Source organism: Phyllostomus hastatus, unplaced genomic scaffold (genome assembly GCF_019186645.2).
Source record: "Phyllostomus hastatus isolate PE091 unplaced genomic scaffold, TTU_PhHast_1.1 phas_scaffold_182, whole genome shotgun sequence".
Taxonomy (NCBI): Eukaryota; Metazoa; Chordata; class Mammalia; order Chiroptera; family Phyllostomidae; genus Phyllostomus; species Phyllostomus hastatus.
In genome coordinates, this window is record NW_025334013.1 from 30,575,300 (window position 1) to 30,601,462 (window position 26,163).

General features: G+C 41.4%; 1 protein-coding gene across 3 annotated transcripts in view; it reads right to left on the reverse strand.

The window, feature by feature from the left end:
- The window catches only part of ZSWIM5 (zinc finger SWIM-type containing 5), a 121,650-nt gene that overhangs the window by 12,081 nt on the left and 83,406 nt on the right, over positions 1-26,163 (reverse strand). For 2 of the 3 annotated variants that reach the window (XM_045859950.1, XM_045859948.1), the window contains exons 5-11: positions 17,711-17,890; positions 10,159-10,335; positions 4,874-5,020; positions 4,206-4,343; positions 2,582-2,842; positions 2,231-2,366; positions 1,226-1,383 (exon numbers count right to left, since the gene is read on the reverse strand). In XM_045859950.1, coding sequence (XP_045715906.1) covers positions 1,226-1,383; positions 2,231-2,366; positions 2,582-2,842; positions 4,206-4,343; positions 4,874-5,020; positions 10,159-10,335; positions 17,711-17,890 — 1,197 coding nt within the window. The remainder of the gene's footprint in view (positions 1-1,225; positions 1,384-2,230; positions 2,367-2,581; positions 2,843-4,205; positions 4,344-4,873; positions 5,021-10,158; positions 10,336-17,710; positions 17,891-26,163) is intronic. The other variant, XM_045859949.1, reaches the window with a different exon arrangement.

Below are 26,163 nucleotides of genomic sequence, written 5' to 3' on the forward strand. Positions count from 1 at the left end.
TTGAGCATCTTGATCTGCAGTCATCCTTACCATCCTACTCGGAATCTGACACTCCATGCCAGGCCACTGCCACCACCACTCGCTGCATAGATGCCTATTATCGAATTTGTTGAGGTTTACCAATAAGATTGGTAAAACAATCTTATCCCAGGGTAATTTTAATTTGTATTTCTCAAGTGAAGCCAAGCATTTTAATTGCTTATGTCATCTATATCCTTTTTTTTCTGTAAACTGCCTAATTATAGCTTTTGTTCAATTTTTGTACTATTTTATTGATCGTTTCTATATTGCTCCATCTGTATCTTTTACCTTTTCTAAAATGAGCATGCATTTTTTGGGCAGTAAGATACCATATAAAGTTACTTTATAAAAAAAATGCTTTGACCTCTGGCTGGTGTGTCTCAGTGGACTGAGTGCTGGCCTGTGAACCAGAAGGTCACCACTTTGATTCCCAGTAGTGGCACATGCCTGGGTTGTGGGCCAGGTCCCCCACTGGGGGCATGAGGAAGGCAAATGATTGATGTTTCTGTCCCTCTCTTTCTCCTTCCCTTCCCCTCTCTATAAAAATAAATAAAAATCTAAAAAACATTTTTAAATGCTTTAAAAAATCCATATTATTACCTGGTATCAGAAAAACATTTACAGTTCATGGTAGCTAGTATTTTATTATAACTTCTCAGTGGTTTATTTTCATTTTGCTTTGCGGTGAAACCTCCATAGTTAACAGGGAGTATGTGAGTTTGAAAGCCTGAGAGTCACATTGGCTGCCTATCTTTTGACCAGGGCCTTGGGAAAAGCGCCAGCTGTCGTATCTGTAGAGAGATCTGCAGCTCCGTCGTAGTCATCACTTCACCGAATCTCCCAATGGCCATGGGAGGTTGATAGGTCATTGACAGTGATCCCCATGTTATAGCTTTTGAACCTGAGGCTTGGAAAGGTAAAGTGATTTTATCATATGGATGCTTAGATTTAGAAGTTTCCTTAAAAATGATCTCGTTCTGTGTATTCAGGGTCTTATAATCATTAAATAGGGCAAAACTCTGGACTGAACCCAAGTGCTCATTCTCAATGCGGCAATCAAAGTGAGGATCCCTATCAGTCTAAGAGGTCAAGGGAGGGCAATCAGCTTCCCTTCTTTAGGAGACTGCAGGCCAAGCCCATGACAGGGCCATGACGTGGCTGGCACAGTGGGGGGTGCTGAAGGCTAGGATCTATCTGTGCTCACCTTTGGCAGCAGTCAGCATGGTGGAGGCCAGTTCACACTGCTGTGATTCCAAGTGTCCAAGTGTGAACCAGCGAGGGTAACGGCTGGGCACCACAGACACCACATGGTGAGGGTGGGAAGTGTCGCCTGGAGAAACTGAGTTTTCTAGAACAGGTAACCTAGAAGATCCAGGAAGAGTCATTAGCCACCATTCAGATCCTTGCCATTCTGAGCCGTCTTAGAAAAGCTTGTTTTTGCAGGGAAATAAGTGAGCAGGAAAGGGTTAACTAAGAACTTTGAAGATTTTAAAATTTGGGGTACTGTACTTTATACGAGGTGAGTGCTTGGGTACTTGTAGAACTCAAGCTGAACAGTCACTGCAAATGTATCTGAAAGGCAGTTCAAGAGCCATAAGATTATTTTTTTTAAGTATAAGGAATGTATGCCAAAGAATCCTGAGCAGCTCTTTTCTGATTGAGGTGAGAAGCTCCCTCAACCTTATGGTCTAACTAAAAATTCTTCTGTACGGTCTGCTGCATCCTTGAGGTCCACCTGCTTAAACCAAGGATCCTATTCTAGTTTGGGAACAAGATGCCCACAGCTCATTGTTCTCACATCTTGGTATAGAAAGACTTATTTCTGTCTCCCCCATGTATCTGGTGACTGTTCCTGGGAGCCATGGCTCAGCTGAGCTATGGAAGGGCTCAAACCCCTTCTCAGGCTGTCTAATTGGCCCAAGAACAGAAATACTCAGGTCATGGGTGTTCCATATCTACTAAAAACTGAGGAGCTCCCTCAGATGACCCACCAAGAGTAGTCAGGGAGCCAAGTGGGTCACCAGCAACGCAACCCAGATAGAAATTCTAGATCAGATGAAAATGTCTAAGCCATTTTAGGGCAGGCTTGGTGGCAGGTCCAATGGAATAGACAAAGAAGGAATGTGATACAAGTGAGATAAACAAAGAAAAAGAGCACCAACGACTTCTGCTTTGATGGAGGCAACTGGGCTGGGAAAGGGCTACCTACCTCATGGCACGTAGGGCTAATTTGTAAGACAGGTCTGGATCATGAGGCAGCAGAGCTGAGAACAAATACTTGGCAAAGGTATGCATGGGAACACTCTCTCGGTGAATGACTTCTCCCAGACCACTGAAGGGGCCTCCTGTAGGAAGAAGATAAGCCAGCCAACTATTTATCTGTATGCTTCTATTTGCCAGCCTAGACTTGAGCCCTAGGATCCCACACGTTTGCTAGCCATGGGAACCTTCAGCACACTTTAATGGCAAAAATGTTTCTGTACCCATGCTCTGTTATTGCAGAAGGTCCCCCAGAGTCATAGGTTAAAGACACTGTGACAATAGCCCCTTCTCTACTTACCTTCCAGTAGTAAGATGCACTGTTTCTGCAGTGTTAGCACTAGTGTATCGTCCAGCTGCAGCTCCTGGAGTCGACTCAGGAGCTGTTCCTCATTACGGCACACCTTGTCCTGTGCGTAGAGGCCTTCAGGCATCACCCTCTGTTGACCCATACCCATCAGAGCAACTTCCAAGGCCAGTGACAGGTAGGACTCACCGCTGTTTGGGCAGCCTGCTGCCATGGGTACATGCTGGTACACAGGGGGTCTGCTTTCATTCATATCTGAGGGCAACAGGTCACCAGATTCCTTAAGTCAGGCCCCATGGATTCATCTGCTTGTCTCTCCCTCCCACTTTGGCATTCAGCTTGGTCAACAGTTGTAACAGGGAAGCTGAGTCAGAATCCCATAGCAGTAAGAAAAATATACTGAACAAAGTTTACACAGAGCCACAAAGACTCCCAGCTCCTTCCTAATATATGGCTGGGCCAGTTGAAGATGGGGAAGTATAAACATCTTATACCAATCTTTTGATAGCACATTATGTAATACCATAATTATTTGTTTTTGTGTCTCTTTCACTAGAGTGTGAGCATCTTAAAGGCAAAAGACTTATTTTCTAGATATTTCCAGGGCCTGGTGTATGGAAGGAGTTAAGTATATGTCCGTGGTGAATAAATCCCAAGTGCAACCTCAGGCTTTGCAGATGCATCACCTTGCAGATGAAATAGACCAAAGATGATGATACCCTTTTAAGGGATAAGAAGGAAGGTAATGGCAGCCCTAGCTTGGATTGGGGCCGCCCCTTGTATCTCTACCAAGATAAATCTGACTCCACCCAGCTAAACTGTTACTTCTATAACACAACTTTTTGTTATTATTACTTTATATGGTCCACCTCTGGGTTCAAAGTTTCAGGAAAAAAGCACAGGTTTAAAAGTCAAAGTTTTGGTTTCTTTCCTTTTCCCTTTCATTCACCTGGTAAGTATTTATGGAAGACTATTAATGGGAGGTATTACACTAAGTGCTGGGATCACAAAGATAAGTCAGTCATAATTTCTACTTTCAAGGTATTGACAGCCTAATAAGAGATAGTCACTTGTAAACAAAGTGAAATGCAGTGTGCTAAATACTATAATAGGTGCATATATACAATATAGTAATGGCATAAATGAGAGAAGAATCAATTCTGTCTCTAGTCCTTGCTACTTTGAGACTCCCTTGAGTTCCCTTCTATTTCTCATTTATAAAATTGGTACAAAATCATCATGAGAAAGAAAGGAAAAATGAAATTATACAATTGCAAGGGATACACACACTCTTGATAGAAGCAAGGTTTTCCCTACCAGACTGCTCCAAGAATTTGGCCTCTGACTCCTGAAGTATCTCTACCCCTTGCTTCCCTTGGACCATACTCCTCAGGGATTCATGGGAAGTGAGAGGAGCAAAGGAAGGTGGCAAGGTAAAATGTGAGAGTAGGAGACAGCTAGTTCACAGGGTGGGAAAGAAAGGTAAGAAAGAGAGGAAGACTAAGGAAATCAGGTATAGTTTCGATGAGGAAAAAAACCTACAGGAGGGGCAGAATACATGCAGCAGGAAGGAGAGTGTTATGGACAATTCTGGCTTGCGTCAGGCTGACCCCCATACCTGACACTTCCAGATAGCTATCATCATTCAGGCGACAGGCCTCAGTTAAAGTAAGAAATAGGCAGCCAATAGGATCCAGGGGGTGACCCACCCAGCCTTCCAGGTTTGTGATGGTTGTGGTTCCTCTTTGCAACAGTTCTGGAAACAAGCAGGTCAAAGTTTTAGAGAGTGATGGAGACACATGGTTCTTTGTCCCTGCCTGAGTCTCCTCATAGTCTCTTTCAGGACTTGGCCCTGAGACTCAGAGAAAGTTTCCCTCACTGTCTTACCTTGGGTTGATAGGACTGGTCATAGGCTTATCAGCCAGCCACGAGGACTTGTGGTCTACATTTAGGTTATCTGCTGGCACAACATAAGTAGATACAGCTTTACAGTTTTAAAAGGGTCTTCTCATGTCAGGTCTTAGTGGGTCTTCCAACAGTCCTCTGAGGGAGGCATGCTGGCATTATTATTCCCATTTTACAGACAAAGATTCACAGAGGTAAAGTGAGGCATTCCACATAACAGGTAGAATGATCTGGAATCCACTAGACTCTGCCACACCATCAAACTTAGTGAAAATTAAGTAATACACCTTGCAGTCCCTGAGGATCCTCATCAGCCATAGCCTAAGGAGTTAAGATGGCTCCTAAGGGCCTAAGAGTTAGTATGGTTCCTAATCATTGTACCTTTCTTCTGATGCTTGTAGATTTCCAGCTGCCGTTGTTGCTGCAACCTCAGAGTATTGATAATGGCCACTGCGAGTCTGAGGGCTTCTTTTGGATAACCATGGGAACGCAGGGCATCAACCCGAGCACAGGCTGTAGGCACATGTTCTACCAGAAGAAAATATTTTGTTTGAGTTATCTTTTCAAATCAGGAAGACTCATGCTTGAGGAAGAGAGTTTGTGCCCTGTTCAGTTCCTCAAATTCAACCTCACATCTATGGTGTACCAGAAACTAGATTCTATCTTTTAAGGATATAAAGTTGAGTAAGTCACAAGTATTACCTTTAAAGAGCTGCCTTGAAGCCTCAGGATGTAGTGTAGAAAGGGACACACAACTAGGATAATGAAATGTACCTCTTTGTGAACATGTACTATTAGAACCTAGTGGAGATAGCAACTAACTGCTGAAAGGGAGAGGCCTCATTCATTTATTAATCCTACATTTTCTGAGAACCTATCATATTCCAGGTAGTATATGGGCAAACAAAGTACAAACACAAATAAGAAATGGTCAGTTCCTTCAAAAAGCTTAAAAATGTTACATAAGCAGACCATATAAAACAGTAAAAAAGAAATGACATAATAGAAATATATACAGAGAGAAAATAATATTTGAGCTGCACTTTTTGGACAAGATTTTAAACAGGTAGACAAATAGGGAAACACATTCCTGGCAAAGGGAATATATAAGCAAAGGCATACAAGTAAAAGTATAAAAAGTATTCTACATAGCATCTTCAGAGTATGACAAATAGTTCTGTGTAGGGAGTTGGCTATATGGCTAGAATAGCCTAGAAAGGAAGAATCTAGAATGTAAAGAGCTTCAAATGCCATACTAAGGAGTTTGGGCTTACTTTAGGGATAATGGAGGACTACAAAAGGCTGTAACAGGCAAGTGATTATAATGAGATTTATGGTTTATTTCATAATTTCTTTTAGATGTGGTATAGGCAAACATGGTACTTGCCTCCTTCTACAATCACACAAAATTACAACTAACCTACAGAACAACCACCATTCAGAACCACCTAAAACTGAGCTGAATGAAAGACTAACAACTAGAAAACTAAAGAAAAAGCCACATGAGACTGGTAGGAAGGTGGAGATGTGGAACAGACTGGTCTCACACCCAAGTGTGGCAGATAAAAATCGGGAGGTATATCTTGGTTGCAGAGGTCTCTCCTGAGGAGCACAGGATTTCAGGCCCAAACTAGCTCCTCCCAGCCCTGAAACCCTCCTCCAAGGGTTTCAGTGCTGGGAAAAAAAAAAGTCCCCATAACTTCTGGCTGTAAAAATCAGCAGGGAATGAGGCTGCATGAGATGGAAGCTACTGGATCCCAGGCAGTTCCTCTTAAAGGGCCCATGAGCAGACTAATTTGGACTCACTCCCTCTGAGCTCCAGTGTGTAGACAGCAGCTTGAAAGGAACCAGAGACACAGGGGGAGAAAATGAATTGTCTGGCATCAGGGCAAGAGCTAGGAGGCAGCCTTCTCCTAGAGAGAAGTGCTGGCAGCAGCCACTGTTCCTTTTCTGAGACCTCTCCTCAGAGAGCTGGCAGGTGGGTGCCATACCTGAGACTCCATCAATCTGGCTCACATTGTTTGCCCTACCCTGGTGGTTCCCTGAGACCCTGTCACATCCAATTTATGGATTTTTTGCCCACCACAGCTGCCTCCAATAGCTTTTCCATGCAAATGGAAAAACCTCCCAAAAGGGCCCCTGAGCCAGCACACCCAGTAGACGGCTTCAGACCACATTGAGGCACCACCTAGCCACCTCCACAAGTGACATACTCAAGGGGTGGACTCTGTAGCAACCAGAGTCCTGCTGAAGTAAGTCCAACTCTGTGGGGTGGGTCCCAGCACATATCACCCTCCACAGCGGTTGAAGGTCAATGGTCAGAGCCAGTCCTTGCAGCTGATCAGCCTCAGGGTAAATGCCTTCCATTGATGTGCCAACAGCAATCAAGGCTCAACTTAAAGAGGATGGTGTACACAGCCCAAATAGGGGGGCACACCTGGAGTGCACAGCTTGAGTGAGTGAGGAGGCTCTGTCGCTGGACTCTACAGGATACCTTCTGTATTAGGCCACACTACCAAATCCAGGAAGTGTAGCAACTCTACCTGATACATAGAAACAAACACAGGGAGGCTGCCAAAATGAGGAGACAAAGAAGCATGTCTTAAATGAAAGAATAGAACAAAGCTCAGAAAAAGAACTAATCAAAATGGAGATAAGCAATCTAACAGATGCAGAGGTCAAAACACTAGTTATAAGGATACTCAAGGAACTTAGTGAGGACCTCAATGGCATAAAAGAGATCCAGCCAGAAATGAAGAATACACTAATTGAAATAAAGAACAATTTATAGGGAAACAACAGTAGAGTGGATGAAGCTGAGAATCAAATCAATGATTTGGAACATAAGGAAGCAAAAACAACCAATCAGAACAGAAAAAAAAAATGAGGATAGTGTAAGGAGCCTCTGGGACAACTTCAAGTATTCTAAAATCCACATCATGGTGATGCCTGAAGAAGAGAGAGAGCAAGAAATTGGAAATCTATTTGAAAAAATAATGACAGAAAACTTCCTTAACCTGGTGAAGGAAACAGACATACAAGTCCAGGAAGTGTAGAGTCCCAAATGACATGAACCCAAAGAGGCCCACATCAAGACACATCATAATTAAAATGTAAAAGTTAGAGATAAAGAGAGAATTTTAAAAGCACAAAGAGAAAAAACAGGTAGTTACTTACAAGGGAGCTCCTATAAGACTCAGCTGATTTCTGAACATAAACATTGCAGGCCAGAAGGGATTGGCAAGAAGTATTCGAAGTGATGAAAAGCAAGGACCTACAGCCAAGATTACTCTACCCAGCAAAGCCATCATTTAGAATCAAAGGACAGATAAAGAGCTTCTCAGACAAGAAAAAGCTAAAGGATTTCATCACCACCAAACCAGTATTATATGAAATGTTAAAGGGACTTATTGAAGGAAAAAAACAGATCAAATATATAAATAATAAAATGGAAATGAATATGTATCTTTCAATAATTGAATATAGAAAAAAACAAAATAGATGAACAAGCAAAACAAACTCACAGATATAGAGAAAATTTTGATGGTTGTCAGATGGAATGGGGCTTGGGGGATTGGTGAAAAAGGTGAAGGGATTAAGAAGTACAAATGGATTGCTGCAGAATAGTCATGGGGATGTAAAGTACAGCATGGGGATGTATGGTGTCAATGAATGTGAGATTTTATGAGGATGATCACTTAGTAGGTTATGTAATGTCTAATCACCAGGGTGTACACCTGAAACTAACATAATAATGTATGTCAACTGCAATTCAAAATAAAACTTTAAAAATTATAGAAATAACTGCAGAAAATTAGAAAACAGATAAGCAAAATATAAAATAAACATGAGAAATAAGGATTATTCTTTAAAAAGCTTTTATTTATTTATTCTTAGAGAGAAGGGAAAGGAGGAAGAGTGAGAAAAATATCGATCAGCTGCCTCTTGCACATGCGTCAAAGGGGACTGGCCTGCAACCCAGGCATGTGCCCTACCTGTGACCTTATACTCTGTGGGATGACACCCAACTGACCCACACCTGTCAGGGCCAGAAATAAGCATTTCCACTTTTATCTATATATATCCAGATTTTTCTATTCAATTTTAATTATAATGGGATGATATTATAATTATTTAAAAAATATTTTATATACTCTTTATTATACTTTTTTTTTAGATTTTATTTATTTATTTTTAGAGAGGGAAGGGAGGGAGAAAGAGAGAGAGAAACATCAATGTGCGGTTGCTGGGGGCCGTGGCCTGCAACCCAGGCATGTGCCCTGACTGGGAATCGAACCTGTGATGCTTTGGTTCACAGACCACGCTCAATCCACTGAGCTACGCCAGCCAGGGGTATTTTTTTATAACTGGGTTTTCCCACTTCACACAATGTAAATATTTTTCCATGTCATTAAATGTACTTCTATAACACTAAAAATGTTTACATGTTACTCCACTGGCTGTGTACTGCCCACTGAGTCAATCAATCAGTCCTCTATTGTCAGATATTAGATTATTTCCAATTTTTGTCATCTGTGCATTATTTACAACCATGCTCTAAGAAACCCCTTAGGTATATGCATATTTTTAAGTAGTTATAGCCGAGGTTAAATTCCTAGGTGAAGAATTCCTGGATCAAAAGGTATGAATATATTTTAAAGGCTTTGGTAAGTGCTGCCGAAATATCCTTCAGGAAGGCTGTAAGCATTTAACACTCCTACTAGTAGTATGAGAGTACCTATCTCCATGCAACCTCTTCCAACCAAAAAGTAATAATCTTTATTTTTAAAATCCTTGACCATTTGACAGGCAAAACTGATAATTCAATTATTGTTTAGATTAGTGAACTGTATCTTTTATCATAATCTTGTTAAAATTATATAAGTGTTATATCAGAGAAGAGGAAAGATAATCAAAGGGAACTTCAGGTAGTGACTCACAGTGAGTTGGCCGAGGCTTTCATGAGAGAGACAGGGACATATCCAGATTCAGCAAGATTTCAAGAAAGACAAAATAATGGGTTGAGGCATAGAGGTAGGGAATTAGGAACAGATAATAAAATATATATCATTACTGTAAAACTCAGAAGATGAATATATTTAATAATGTCTATTTTGTAATGAGCATCCTGTGATAAAGTCAAGAATAGATTGACAGAAGGCCAGAGGATGGTTTAAACTGACAATAGAGCAGCTTTATTCTGCTCTGATGAAGGAAGAAAGGAGAGGTGGGAAGAAGATTGGTGATAGATGCAGATTGTGCCCTAGTTATTAGCACCAGGTAATTTGTGTCAAACATACTGCCTTTTTAGCAAAACATAATTTCAAAGCTAATTATAATGTTGCTCAGTAACTGTTGACTAAGAAAGCCTATGAACTGATGTCTAATGGTTTTGGTACTACTCTTTGAGTACTACCTTTCAACTCCCAAAATTTAGGATACAGAAAATAAATTCCTCTTTTTGAGATTATTGTACCTCAGCTGAGTACAAAAGCCAAAGGCTTAGGCTTCACATAAGTACTGAGGCCCGAGTCAAGGCCCCAAAGATTTTCATGAAGACTGTCCAAATTATACTTGTGTTGCTGGTACCAATGCAGATGGCTCATTCAGGCCCAGAGTTGAAGCTGGGTTCCAAAAGTCTTAGAGTAGAGGAGGGGTACACTTACCAAGCCACAATGGCTGGCCTTGGGAATTAAAGAGCAGTCTCTCACTTTCCTGCTGACAGGCAGGAGCTACATATATATCGCTGTTAATTATTCGCTGTAGGTGGCTGTCTTGCCAATGCAATTCACGGCCCTCGATGGCTCTAGTAAACACTGTTCGTCTTGGTCTGGGTAAGGAGTCTGGGGAAAGAAAGAAATGCAGCAGTTTAATGATAGGCAATCTGAAACTCTAACTCCTGTCTTCAGGGTGGGACAGTGGGTTAGTGAGAGCAGCCACTCTGCCATCTGTCTGAGTGTGTGTTGTGATTTGTTGTGATACTTGTTTACTGGACAGCTTTTAGTGTGTCTTTGCCCTCTATGGAAAGATCTTTTCTACAGAGATCTATGGCTGTCTTTGTGCTTCTTACAGAAAAGCAGTATCTCCTAGGACCCAGAGCCACATTGAAGAGAGGAGGAACAGTGGTGTTCAGCTGCTCAATTACCAGGATACAAACTGCATTTATAGAAGTCAGAGGAAGAAAGAAGTAGTCAGGTAATTAATCTAGTCAATCCAGAGCCTGTCCCATTTACAGCATGACCCTTATCAGACTGAGGACTTCCATGAAATTCATATTAAAAGCTGAAAAAAAAAAAAAGAAGAGCTGAAGCCCTGTGTATTCTGGTATCTTTACCACACTGATAACTGCAGGCTTACAGCCTTGTTCTGCAATAAGAAAATCTGATGCTGACAAAAGACTAATTAACTTCTTTTCTCATTAGAGTCTTACCATGCCATTTCTCTTCCAGAAAAAAGCTGCAGGGAAATCATAAAACAGACAAGTGAGGCTCAAGTCTTAGGAATAGTGGGCAGAAAGATCAAGTAGAAGATACACCGTCATAAACTGTAGCTATAGGAAGACTCATGGAAATGACATTTAAGGAAATATAAAAAAAGCACAAAAGATTATTTAATTAGCTCCCTGCCAAATTAAGGGCAGCTGAACCTATTTTAGGATAAAGAACTAAAGTACTGTACAGATGTTTCCAGAGATGCCTAAATAAAGTGAGCATCTACTGAGCCTGTGCAAAATAATTGGGAGAGAAAGTCAGAAGATTCAGACTGAATATGAAAGAAATTAACATGTTCATCCACTAAGCAAAAGTCCTTGGATTCTGGTCATCTCTTCAGAATTTGATATATTTCACAGAGTATGGGCTCAGAGACTTAAGAAAGAATAACACTGACAGTATTTACTGAAATTGCTTCTCCTTCATGTTGTCCCTCAGTAGAAGCATAAGGATCCTTCTACAGCCTGCAGTCTAAGCCCCTGTCCTGCTGAAGAGAGAGTCCACTGTGGATCCACTGAGACCACAGTAGGGGTTAGGCTCCCAATATGTTTTAGAATTCATTAAATTAGCAAAAACCGAGTGCCTACCACATAGAATAAACTGTTCTAGGTGCTAAAGATAAAGTCCCTGCCTTTAGGGATCTTTATGTTCAAATGGGAAGAGATGTATAAATGAATATATATCAGATGGTTATAAATACTATAGAAAAGATGAGAGCAGAGTTATGGAGAAAGGCAAGATGGTGTTAGGTGGGGGTAATTGTTTTGTATAGACTGGTCTCAATAAGGTAGCATTTGAACAGAGACCTGAAGGAACTAAAGGCAAGACATGGCTAAGGGAAGAGCATTCCGGGCAAAAGGAACAGCAAGTGCTAAGATCCTGAGGTGGTTAAATATCTGGAGGGTTTGAGGGCAGCAAAGAGGTCAGTGTACTTGGAATGGAATGAGCAAGCAAGGAAATTATAGGAGATCAGGCTAGATAGATACTAGGCAGCCAGATCATGAGGGCATTGCAGGCCATGTGTGAGAAATGACCTTGGCTTTCTGAGTAAGATGAGAAGCCACTGGAGGGCTTTGAACTGTTGAAGATGTATGATGTAACTTGCATTTTAAAAGGCTAACTGAAAGCAGTATTGAGAACAGACTATAAGGCAGAAGGGCAGATGCAGGAGGAGCTATTAGGAGACCACTTCAATAATTTGTGAAATATGATGGTAACTTGGCCAGAGTAATAAACAGTGGGGATGATGACAGTAGAGGGATTCTTGATATATTCTGAAAATAAAGGCAATAGGATTCACTCATGGATTAGATCTGGGGTGAGAGAAAAAGGGAAAAATTAAGTATGGCTCCCAGGTTTTTAAGACACACCTGCCATATTAGAGACAGGAAAGACTGCAGGAAGAGCAGGTTTGGGTGGGAATTGAGGGGTTTAGAAATCCTACTGAATGCCTATATATCTAAGTAGAGAAAATGAAAGGCCAATGAACATAAAGCCTGGAGATGAGAGGAAAACTCTAAGCAGTAGGTATAAATTTGGGAATTGTTAGTATATTGATGATTATTAAAACAATGCAATGATGGTGGATAAAAATTCAGGAGGGAAATCTCAGGAGCGAGGAGTCCAAGCTACACACCAGGGCCTCCAGAGTTCCAGGGCCAGGTAGATTAGTCCCCATAACTACTGGCTGCAAAAGTCAGTGAGAACTGAGTTGGTGGAAGAAACTTCTGAAGTCCCAAGCAGTTCTTCTTAAAGAACCTACACATGGACTTACTCAGACTCACTCCCTCTGAGCTCCAGCAGCAGGAAGCAGAGCAGCCTGAAAGGCACCAGAGGCATACAGGGAGAAACTAAAGAGTCTGGCATCAAGGTGAGAGCTGGTAGGCTGCTTTCTCCCAGACAGAAAGTCAGGCAGAGGCCATTGTTCCTTTTCTGAACCCTCTCTCTACAGAGCCACAAAACCAGCAGGCAGGTGCCATATATGAGACTCATCGATCTGGCTAACACTGTTTGCCCCACCTTGGAGATCCCCTCAGACTCTGACCTACCCAACTTATAGGCCCACCCAAGCTGTTAACAGTGACTTTTCCTTCTGAATGGCTGGTGTTGGCTAATGCATCATATCTTCCTAAATCCTATCAAACAAGCAATAGCCAGACTCAGTGAGCTCCCAGCTCCTGTACTTGTTAAGCAGCCTCAGATCCAGCACTAGCAGTAGCCAGCCTAGATTCACAGCTTGGCTTCTCCTGGGAACATCCAAGCCCAGCACAACTAACAGCCATCTCAGATTGTTTTATAGCTCATGAATGTGTGGCTCTGGGTAAAACACAGGTGGTGGTTGACATTGGCCTGCACCACCCAGTAAACTCAAGAGCCTGCACACTCAGTGGATAGCTACAGGTCACATCTGAGCACCACTACCCTTGCCCCTGCACAGCTGATCCTCCATGGTGGCTGTAGGTTGGTAGTCAGAGGTCATAGCCAGGCCTTGAAGCTGACTGGCCTGGGTAAAGCCCTCCCATTGACCTGTCAACAACAACCAAGGCTCAACTCTAAGGGGAGGGTGTATTCAACCCACATGGAGGGTGTACGCTGAGTACCCAGCTTGGGGGATAGGGGAGGCTTTGCCACTGGACCCTACAGGACACCTACTACATTAGGCCACACTAATGAGACAAGAGGTCTCTATGAGACATATAAGCTCTACCTAATACATAAGAACAAACACAGGGAGGCTGCCAAAATGAGGAGACAAAGAAACATGGCCTAAATTTAAGAATAGATCAAAACTCCAGAAAAAGAACTGAACAAAATGGACATAAGCAATCTATTAGATGCAGGGTGTAAAACACTAGTTATAAGGATGCTTAAAGAACTTGGTGAGTACCTCAACAGCATAAAAAAGATCCATTCGGTAATGAAGGATACACTAACTGAAATAAAGAGCAATTTATAGGGAAACAACAGTAGAGTGGATGAAGCTGAGAGCTGAATCAATGATTTGGAACATAAGGAAGCAAAAAACAACCAATTAGAACAAGAAGAAAAAATAATCCAAAAAATCAAGGAGAATGTAAGCAGCCTCTGGGACAACTTCAAGCATTCCAACATTTGCATCATAGGGATGCCAGAAGGAAAAGAGAAAGGGTAAGAAATTGGATATCTATTTGAACAAATAATGAAGTAAAACTTCCCTAAATTGGTGAATAGACATGCAAGTCCAGGAAGCACAGAGAATCCCAATCAAGTTGGATCCAGAGAGGACCACACCAAGACACATCATAATTAAAATGCCAAGTGTTAAAGATAAAGAGAGAGTCTTAAAAGTAGCAAGAAAAAAGCAGTTAGCTACTTACAGGGGAATTCCTCTAAGACTGTCAGCTGATTTCTCAAAAGAAACTTTGCAGGCTAGAAGGGACTGGCAAGAAATATTCAAAGTGATGAAAAGCAGGGCCTTACAGCCAATATTGTTCTACAAAGAAACATGTTTCAGCAAAGATATCATTAGAATTGAAGGGCAGATAGAGAACTTCCCAGATAAGAAAAAAACTAAAGGAATTCATCATCACCAAACCATTACTGCAGACATGTTAAAGGAACTTATTTAAGATAAAGGAGAATATCCAAATTATGAACAATAAAATGGCAAAAAAATTACATACCAACAATTGAATCTAAAAAACAAACTAAGCACACAAGAAGAACAGAGGCAGAAACATGGATATGGAGAGGGTTTTGATGTTTGCCACATGGTAGGGGCGTGTGGGGGGATGGGTGAGAGGTGAGGGGATTAAGAATTACAAATTGGTAGTTACAGAATAGCCATAGGGATGTAAAGTACACTATAGGAAATGGAGTACCAAAGAACTTATTTGCATGACCAATAAACATGAACAAAGGTGTGGGTATTACGTGAGGGAGTTGGGGGTGTTGAATGGAGGGGGGGGAAGGGGGAAAAATGGGATAGCTATAATAGCTTAATCAATAAAATATAATTAAAAAATAAAACAAGGCAATGAAATAAGTACAGAAGGAAAAGAAGAATGGTTTGATGACTGAGCCCTGAGCACTCTAGCATATTAGGCGGGTGGGAGGAGACAGTAAAAAAGACTGAGGAGGAGGAGCCAATGAAGTAAGAGAGTAGTGTCTTGTAAATAAGATGAAAAAGGTGTTTTCAGGAATTAGAGATCAATTGTGACAAATACTGCTTATTGGTCAAGTAAAATTATGACTGAGAATCATCCAGCAGGTTTAGCAATGGTTGTTAACGTTAGTGACCAGTACAAGAGCTGTTTTAGTAGTGGGGGGATAGTAGCCTGACTAGAGTTAGTTCAAGAGAGATTAAGAACAGAAGAGATAGAGATGGTAAATACATACTATTTTAAAAATAATTTTTCTTAATTCTACCACTATTTCTACTACCTCAGAAAAACAGGTAGGTAGCCAGAGAGGCATGTGGGGCCACAAGTATTTTTTGTTTTATTTTGGGAGGAGAGATAAAACAATGTGCTTGTATGCTCACAGGAATAATCCACAAAAATGTATAATGCAGGAGAGAGAGGAAAGAATTATGGAATGATATCTTGGATAAAAAGGAATAGGATCATTAAAAATAGTGGAAGAAGCACAGTAGATTGGCATAGACTGAGGCATATGTGGTGATATAATTATGGAAATTCTGTTCTGATTGCTTCTATATTCTCAGCGAATAAGAAGCTAAACTATCAGGGAGGAAAGAGAGGAATATAAAAAGTTTTAGTGAAAAGATGGTAGAAAATAGAAATTTAGAAGAGTGAAACAAGGCATAGACTAGGGAAATGCACTGGATGTCCAGTCTACACAGTACTACATATACTTTTAAGATTAGTGGTCCTAAGCTTAATTTTAAGATCAGTTATCATGGTTGTATTTCTCTCTACCATGTTTAGCTTTGCAGGTGTGATCACCGAGTAATCAGACAGTTAGACTGAACTACTAACATTAGGAATGTAACAGAGGGAAAGGGGGAACTAAGTATGTATGCAAGGGAATAATTATAATGATGCACCAAGGAATCTAACCTGGATAGGGAGGAAAACGAAGCTGCAAGAGAATGAGAAAATAATAGGATCAAAATTCCTAGTGGGTCAAAGAATTACCAGAAAGGGAAACTAAAGCAAAAAAGCTAGTGAAGACTGGCAGTAGGAATTAGAGTTGCTTTAAATTGAGATTATGAAGAAAGAGAAAGTTATTGGCAATAGCAAGGTCTAGGGTATGATTTTGGGACTGTATAGCTAATCACATTGGAAGATGAATCTATTAAAAGAGAGGAAGTCAAAGAACTGAGAGGCTAGAATACTGGAGGTACCGTCTATGTGGCTACTGAAATCATTAAGAATTGTAATAGAAGTAATGATAGAGAGTAGTGTTGTGAGCCAACAGCCAAAAATCTCAGGGAACAAGGAACTGACCCACGGGTCTACAAATGACCTAAACCAGAATGTTAGCAGACAGTATATTTTGATGATATACACTTTAAAGCCGGGGCCTACTTAGGAAGGAGGGGAGTACACTAATGTAGAAATGGCAATGAAGAATAAGCAGGATGCCTATTGTTCCATCAGGTCCAATGATAAAGAGATGTGACAGATAAATCACCCACAGCTTGAAAAGACTGCAGAGGAAGCAACATACTCAAATGAGAACCAGTAACAGTAACACCAATACACTATGACAAAGAAGAAGATGCCAGACTGGAGGCGTGTGTTTATATGCATTTCACTTTCTCTAGGCCAACCCAAAGCCAATAGTAAAAAGATGGCTCCCTGTGTTGTGGAGGTTAGGTGAGTGCCAGTAAAGGGTAGTTTAAAGAAATGGCAAAATTGCAGCCTTTTCACCTCTCGTTACCTTATTTGCCTTAAATACACTGACAGTCAATTATGGTACAGGTGATGAAGACCAAGCAAGAACAGTAATTCAAGTAATTTTATTTTTGAGGCTAAAAATACCAGATTTATCACCTAAAATAAAGGGGACCACATGAAATATTAATATCTGATCAAACCACATGTAATATTAATATCTGATCAAAATCTCCTAAAATAAAGGTTCCCAATAGGCCAAAGAGCACTCAATTGCCAACATCAAATAGCCAGAGCTGGATGAATTAAAACCGATGTAAATGCTGATGCCCAGCGATATCAGTAGGCTACTGGGCTCAAAATGCAGAGTACAGTATCACTGTACTGGATTTGTCTTAAAATGAGGCAAGAGTCCTAATAGTAACTTGGGAGCATGACTCTTCCTTGCTATCTGCTGTATAAACATTTGAGGAAAACAGAGAGACATAAGAAAGGCAACTGTCAGGACATTTTTAAAAGTTGTTTTCTGCAGGCCTTCCATCCTTCTGCTGAGATAGGTCTTCTGAGCTAAAATCAGCCCCAGCGAAGCCAAGATTCATTAGTCATGAAGAACTTGAAGGGTATATAAAATTCATGCAGAGGCCTCTAAGAATTTATGCTGGGTACTAAAAGGACATTTTAGATGTGGAAAAGGACAGCATCCCAATGTCAATGATAAAAGCTTACCCTTATTTAAAGTTTTGCATTTCAAGACAAAAAGGACTGACTTTCTTATTTAGGATGACAATTCTAATAGCCAAAAGTTTGTCCAGCTACCTTGCTCCAGGGCTTTTCCCTCAACCTTGTGGAATTACAGGCATGAAGACCCTAAAAAGGTATCTGCTCACCTGGGCTGTGATTGGCATTCTGGGAAAGTGCGTTGGTGATGTTGGGCAGCTCATGCCCATAATTCCCATCCTCCAGGGGACAGACATCCAAGTTGCTCCACTTCTGCAGTTGCTGCAGCCAAGAGGATTTTTCCTCCAGTTTGCAATGTGGATTTAAAATGATGCACACCCATAAGGCCCCTGGAAAATAAAACAACCCACATTCTTCATATCTGTTTTTTGATGTATATGTAAGCCTCACTCTTGTTCAGTGTGCTCTCTCATTTTTAGCTGGTAGGAAAAGTTCCGAAAACATCACCATTTCTCAATATACAATAAAAAATGAGATCTGCTAAGTTTTGAGAACTGGCATATTTTTCCTTCCCAAAGCTTCCTTAAAGCAGAATGACTATGATGATATCTGGATGTGTGCCTGTGATAATGAACAAGACATCTGGGCTTCAATTCTTAGATTGAACCTGTAGTCCGACAAACATTTAGTGAGAGCTTTCCATGTTCAAGGCCCTGTACTGGAGAATAAGACACTATTCCTACTCTTGAGCAGCTATCTAGTGGGGCAGATAGTTAAATAAACAGACACCATTTGAATATGGTAAGTGTCAAGATAGAGATATATTCAGGGAACAAGAGAAGCACAGAGGAAGGGCATTTAGCACAAGGGCAGGAGTCAGCAGGGAGGTGCTCAGAAAAGGTTTCAATTTTTGGTTAGTTGACCTTGGACTGGGATTCAAATCCCTCAGCTATAAAACAGATATAAATAAAACACCTACATTGTAGAGATATTGTAAGAATTAAATGAGGTAACATTTGTAAAAGGCCTAGAACATTACTTGGCACATAGTAATATTTTAGTATTTCCTTTTTCTAGGGAAAATGGTTCATATGGACTTGGATTTTGATACTGCTGATAAACTGTGATGCCTTACAACTATCACATTCTTGCATCTTCTCTGTCACTGTAGCAGAGTATCACACACTCCACATAACCAATGGGTACTGTTTCTTTGACCATATCACTCTTCTTTTTAAGCAAACCCACTTCTTCTTTTCAAGGTTGGACATATGTATAGCTAAGCCAGATACGTTCTCAATCTCAAGTTAGCAGTAAGCCTGGCTGTAGAATGGTTTAAGTTGAACATCCTTTGGGATGGAGCTATAGGTATGGATGGAGGTACATTCAGATACTCTTTTAAGGCCCCTCAAAGTCAAATAGGAATGTTCTAAAAGGCCATTTTAGCCTCAATTTCATATACTAACTAAAGATGAATATTCATTTCTATTGGCTCAATTAAAATTTTAAAATCTACCAAGGAAAGGGAACTATAGTATGTAATGTAATAGTATTATGTAATGATGGTTCTCAAGAGGGTTATAGTTAGGAGTCATCCAAATAATTTTAATAAAGTTTGGTAAATGCTACCATAGACATATATAAAACTCTACGAGAATACATATAAAGTAGCACTTAATTTTTTGCATGGGGTCAGGGAAGGTTTGGCCTTAAAAAATAAACATGAGCTATTCTGGTTAAAGATGTCTAACAAAACATATTTAACACAACTCCATCCTGAAACCTCACTAAAATGAAAGTAAAGGGACTTCTGGCCAAGATGGAAGCAAGGGTGGACACACTGTGCTTCCTTGCACAACCAAAATTAAGGACAACAAAAATTTAGAAACAAACAAAAAAAACAACCAGAACAGACAGAAAATTGAACTGTACGGAAGTTCAGACAACCAGTCATCCAGACCAGTAAGGGGCAGAGTCGGCGGCTAGTGGAGAGGGGTCGCGGTGGGAAAAAGCAGTGGCTGGCAGACCTGGGCATGCAGGGCACAGGCGGTGGCTAGCAGACCCTGGTGGCAAACCCCTGGCGCGGGCATGGGGAGGCAATGAGCACACCCAGCGAGACACGCAAGGCAGCTGGCTGTCCGCAGTCACACAATCACGCGCAGATAAACCAGGTGAAAACGGGCAGCAAGACAGACTGAGCAACCCAGGGCCCCAGTGCCAGGAAATAAAGCCTAAAGGCACTGATTGAAAACACTTGTGGAGGTTGAGGTGCCAGGAGACTCCCAGCCTCATAGGAGAATTCGTTGGAGAGACCCACAGGGTCCTAGAATGTACACAAGCCCACCCACCAAGGAACCAGCACCAGAAGGGCCCAATTTGCTTGTGGGAAGCAGCAGAGGGGACTGAAGTCTGACAGAGAGCAAAGCAAGCACCACTGTTCCCTCTCTGACCCCACCCCCAAATATAGCGTCACAATGCAGCGAGGTGGGTTGCCCTGCCCTGGTGAACACCTAAGGCCCCGCCCCTCACTACATAATAGGTGTGACCAGACCCCCTCCCCCGCAAAAAGGCTCAAATGGAAGAACAAATCAAAGCTTCACAGCCAATACTTTTTAAAAAAAGATTTAACTTATTTACTTTTAGAGAGGGAAGGGAGGGAGAAAGAGAGAAACATCAATGTGCAATTGCTGGAGGCCATGGCCTGCAACCCAGGCATCTGCCCTGACTGGGAATCGAATCTGCGATGCTTTGGTTCACAGAACACACTCAATCCACTGAGCTATGCCAGCCAGGGCCAGAGCCAATACTTTTAAATGACCAAGAGAGAGCCAACCTATCAGATGCACAGTTCAAAGCACTGGTGATCAGGATGCTCACAGAATTGGCTGATTTTGGTCGCAAATTAGATGAAAAAATGAAAGCTACACTAAGTGAAATGAAGAAAAATGCACAGGGAACCAATAGTGATGGAAAGAAAACTGGGTCTCAATGGAGTGGACCAGAAGGAAGAAAAAACACATACAATAAGAAAAGAATGAAGAAATAAAAATTCAAAAAAATGAGGAGAGGCTTAGGAACCTCTAGGACATCTTGAAACGTTCCAACATCCAAATTATAGGGGTACCAGAAGGAGAAGAGGAAGAGAAACAAGTGGAAAAGTTATTTGAACAAATAATAAAGGAGAACTTCCCCAATCTGGCAGAGGAAATAGACTTCCAGGAAGTCCAGGGAGCTCAGAGTCCCAAAGAAGTTGGACCCAAGGAGGAACACACCAAGGCACATCATAATTACATTAGCCAAGGAAAAAATGAAGGAGAAAATCCTAGAAGCAGCAAGAAATAAGGGGACAGTTACCTACAAAGGAGTTCCCATCAGACTGTCAGCTGATTTCTCAAAAGAGACCTTACAGGCAAGAAGGGGCTGGAAGGAAGTATTCCAAGTCATGAAAGACAAGGACCTATATCCAAGATTGCTCTATCCAGCAAAGCTTTCATTTAGAATGGGAGGGCAGATAAAGTGCTTCTCAGATAAGGTCAAGTTAAAGGAGTCCATCATCACCAAGCCCTTATTATATGAAATGTTAAAGGGATTTATCTAAGAAAAAGAAGATAAAAAACATGTATAGTAAAATGACAGCAAACTCACAATTATTAACAACCACACCTAAAGCAAAACCAAAAGAAACTAAGCAAACAACTAGAACAGGAACAGAACCACAGAAATGGAGATCACATGGAGGGCTAGCAACAGGGGAGTGGAAGGAAGGGGGGGGAAGGTACAGAGAATAAGTAACATAGACGGTAGGAAAAAATGGACAGGGGGAGAGCAAGAATAGTATGGGAAATGTAGGAGCTAAATAACTTATGACCCATGGACATGAACTACAGGGGAGGAATGTGGGTGGGAGGAGGTATGCAGGGGGGAGGGGAGTGAAGGGGGGGAAATGGTACAACTGTAATAGCATAATCAAGAAAATATATTTAAAAAATGAAAGTAAAGGGATAAAAACAGGCATAAACTTACACAGACACAGAAAATGGAAGAGATGAAAAAGAACAGCATAAATTTTGGAGTCTGCAAATCATGTGGATGAGTGATGGCTGATTTAGCAAAACTGACAAAGCTGAAATTTCCACCAGCTGTTAGGAAAGCCCAGAAGCAGACTGATTCATAGTGTAGAACCCCACTGGAAAAAGGGCTGAAAATACGTAGTAGAATTGGTTAGAAGTCTGTCAGAGGTTCCCCAATTTCCTCTTTTATTCAAGGTAGCTGAGTGCCTGCTCCTTCCCTCTCCTGGAAGAAGACCAGAGCTTTATTTACTGGAAAGGTTGATTCAGAGAGGCTCTGGATTAAAAATGCTACATACAGCTGAAAGTGAGGTTTCCGCAATGAAAACTAAGGGATTAAGGGAAGCTGTATTTATTGAACAAATGGATACCCTCCTTACCCAACCCTCTTCCATCACTTCTTTCTGAGAAGATGTGACAGGCTTATAACACACAGACAAGATAATAGAGAACTTATCTTTAGGAAAGTACCGTAATCAGCCCAACAGCGAAAAACACTGCAGATTCTGGTAGTTGGGGTTCTCCAATGAATAAGCCCAACCAGATCATCTTCAGTTAAGCTGACTAGTTGACAAAGCCACACACACACAGCCTCATTTTTACTTTTAAGTGTCTTACTCTTAAATAAGAACATACAGCTAAAGAAAATTGGATATATGAGGAAAGAATCTTACATAAAGGACAGAGAATGAAGCAAGTAAAATGAAGAAAACACTTGGAGGAAACACAAACAAGGCAGAGAACAGTGAAAACGCGAAGAAGAAAAACAACTATAACTGATAGTCTCAAAGTGGGAAGATACTGCATCTGTGAAACAAGCACAGGATGCAACAACAACAAAAGGGCTCTTAGAAACTAAAAATACAATGATAAAAATAGATTAAAATTTATAAGGTAGTTTAAAAGATAAAATTGAGAAAATGTCCCAGAAGATAAAATAAGTAAATAAATAAATACAGAAATAAAGACAGAAAAAAAATAATACAACTAGAGGATCAATATCTATTCAATATGTTCAGCCGCATCAAATCATCTATCAATTTTATTATCTTCTCAGAGACATCCCTTCTGAAACCCTCTGTTATCTTATCCCTGATGTAGAATGTTTGTCCTCTAATCCTGCTGTAACCCACAAGCTAATATCCGAACATCAAGAGTAGTTCCAGATACAGAGAAAATAAGGGTAAGAAAATTTTTTAAGAAAAGTTTTCAAACTAAAAGACATCGTCTCTCATTTTAGAAGGCTATTGACTATTTTTTATTTTTAAATGTATTTTATTGATTATGCTATTACAGTTGTCCCATTTCCCCCCTTCTCTCCCCTCCACCCTGTACCCCCTCTCCCACCCATGTTCCCCCCCTTTAGTTCATGTCCATGTGTCATACTTATTTCTTTAGCTTCTACATTTCCCGTACTATTCTTGCCCTTCCCCTATCTATTTTCAATCTACATTCTATGCTACTTATTCTCTATACCTTTTCCCCCCTCTCCTCCTCCCACCCCCCCCTGCTGCTAGCCCTCCATGTGCCCTCCATTTCTGTGGTTCTGTTCCTGTTCTAGTTGTTTACTTAGTTTCTTTTGGTTTTGCTTTAGGTGTGGTTGTTCATTGTGAGTTTGCTGTCCTTTTACTATACCTGTCTTTTCTTTATCTTCTTTTCTTAGATAAGTCCCTTTAGCATTTCATTGTTGGGAACTGCCCTGACTGGTATCAGAAGCTGTAAGCCCCGCCTAGGCTAAGGCCAAGGGAATGCCCTTGGAACTGTAAGCCAGCAAGGAGACAAAAGCTTATCTTCCTGGCAGGAATGCTGCTTCTGCTGCTTTATTCATAACTGAACCCCAAAAAGCTTGGTCGGTTAGCCAAAGACGGGTAAGATTCCCCACGGGGGAACGACCTAAGACAGGCACGATCACTTTGGGAGGCCCCCCAAAAGAAGGACTTGGGGGGGCTGCAGCAAAAGGGGGTGATGGACCCTCGCTCCTCGGCTTTGTCATAGCCTGAGTTCTCAGCCTCTGGGAAAAAACCTCCTTGTCTCCCAGTTGCCTTAGTTCCCTTGCTCCACCTAAGCCTGAAACAATGACAGGGTGGTGCAGCTCGGTACTGAGAAGTGCAGATTCCCCGGGGTGATCAGGCCTAAGAAAGAACGTGTAAATTACTGTGAAACCTTCTTTGTTTAGAATGCTCTCAGTTGAATGAGAAAGGTCTTAGGAGGAAGTTATTTTGTTCCTCAGTCTTACAGCTCTTTGACCCCCAACTCAATAGACCGGCAGAGTTCTTTGTTTTCTATGGTTACCTGAATTATTATGCAGAATGAGCCCAATAAAAGCAGGTATGGACTGTAAATCGGCACACTCCCCACTAGGGGGGGTGGCCATTTCGTCCCTACTTCCCCACAGAAACTAGTTTGTCCCTGTGCATGTGTGTTTTTTCTCGCGTGTTTATCGTTGAGCCATCCACAGCGTTCCGTGGTCACTGCTGGCGGGTGACCCACGCGCAACATTTCATAAAATAAGGGCTTGGTGATGATGAACTCCTTTAACTTGACCTTATCTGAAAAGCATTTTATCTTCCCTTCCATTCTAAATGAGAGCTTTGCTGGATAGAGCAATCTGGGATGTAGGTCCTTGTCTTTCATGACTTGGAATATTTCTTTCCAGCCCCTTCTTGCCTGCAAGGTCTCTTTTGAGAAATCAGCTGACAGTCTGATGGGAACTCCTTTGTAGGTGACTGTCCCCTTATCTCTTGCTGCTTCTAGGATTCTCTCCTTCGTTTTTTACCTTGGCTAATGTAATTATGATGTGCCTTGGTGTGTTTCTTCTTGGGTCCAACTTCTTTGGGGCTCTCTCAGCTTCTTGGATTTCTTGGAAGACTGTTCTCTTTGCCAGATTGGGGAAGTTCTCTATTATTTGTTCAAATACGTGCTCAATCTGTTGCTTTTCTCCTTCCCTTTCTGGTACCCCTTTAATTCGGATGTTGGAACGTTTAAAGGTGTCCTAGATGCTCTTAAGCTTTTCCTCAATTTTTTGAATTCTTATTTCATCATGCTTTCCTGCTTGGTTGATTCTATCTTCCTTCTGGTCCACTGTATTGTTTTGAGACTCAGATTCCTTCCTTTCACTATTGGCTCTCCTCCGCATATCTTCCTGCATCTCTTTTATGGTAACCTGCATCCTTTCATCTAAATTGCGCCCAAAATCAACCAATTCTGTGAGCTTTCTGATCCCCAGTGTTTTGAACTGTGCATCTGATCAATTGGCTATTTCTTGGTCGCTCAAAAGGATGAGTCCTGGGGGACTGATCTGTTCTGTTGGAAACATATCTTATGTCTTTCCCTGTCTCTCTCCTCCTGGTCTGGTCGCTCTTGTTACGGTGGGGGGGGCGGGGCGGAGCCTTAGGTGTTCACCGGGGCTGGGCACCCCGGTTGCTAGATTGTGACATTATATGTGGGGGCGGGGGAGGGGGCGGGAGGGAACAATGGTGGTAGTTCTGGTCTCCTGGGCTCAGACCCTTCTTTGGGATCCTGGGCTGCGAGCCCTGCCCTGGTCCACAATCGCTGCCTTCTGGGTCCGCCAGCCGCAGCTTGCATACTCAGGGATCACCGCTGTGTTCTCGCACTCCGGATGGCTGTTGAGCCGATTTTGTGCCAAATTTTCCCCAATCTCTGCGTGCCACTGACCCGCACCAGCCCCGCGCCCGCCCGGCTCGTCACCTCCTACCAGTCTGGATGTACGGGTCTACTTCAACTTCTTGTCTGTCCGACTTCCATTCAGATAAATCCTCTGTCAGTTCTGAGTGATATTCTGCCTGTAAATTATTGTTGTTCTAGTCTTGGTTGTGCGAGGAGGTACGGTGCGTCCACCTATTCCTCCATCTTGCTGGAAGTCTCGCTATCGACTATTTTTTTAATATTTAAATTTAAATATATTTCTATTTAAATTATTTCATTGCTTATATTTAAATTATATTTCATTTAAATTTATTTCATTTAAATTTAAATTCTATTTAAATTCTATTTCGTTGCTTATATTATGACAGTTGTCCCAAATTTTCCCCCATTGCCTCCCTCCACCCAGAACCCCACCTCTCTCAGGCAATCCCCCCACCATTGTTCATGTCCATGGGTCACCTGTGTAAGTTCTTTGGCTAGTCCATTTCCTATACTGTACTTTACATCCCCAAGGCTATTCTGTAACTACCTATTTGCACTTCTTATTACCCTCACCTTTTTCACCCAAATACCCACCCCCCTCCCATTTGGCAACCATCAAAATGTTTTCTATATCTATGATTGTGTTTCTGTTCCGCTTGTTTGTTTATTTTGTTTTTTAGATTCAATTGTTGATATGTATTTTTTTTCCATTTTATTGTTCATACTTTTCATTTTCTTCTTTTAAAGAAGACCATTTAACATTTCATATAATACTGGTATATTGGGGATGTACTCCTTTAGTTTTTTTTTTGTCTGGGAAACTCTTTATCTGTCCTTCAATTCCAAATTACAGCTTTGCTGGGTATATTCTTGGTTGTAGGTCCCTGCTTTTCATCACTTTGAATATTTCTTGCCAATACCCTCTAGCCTGCAAAGTTACTTTTGAG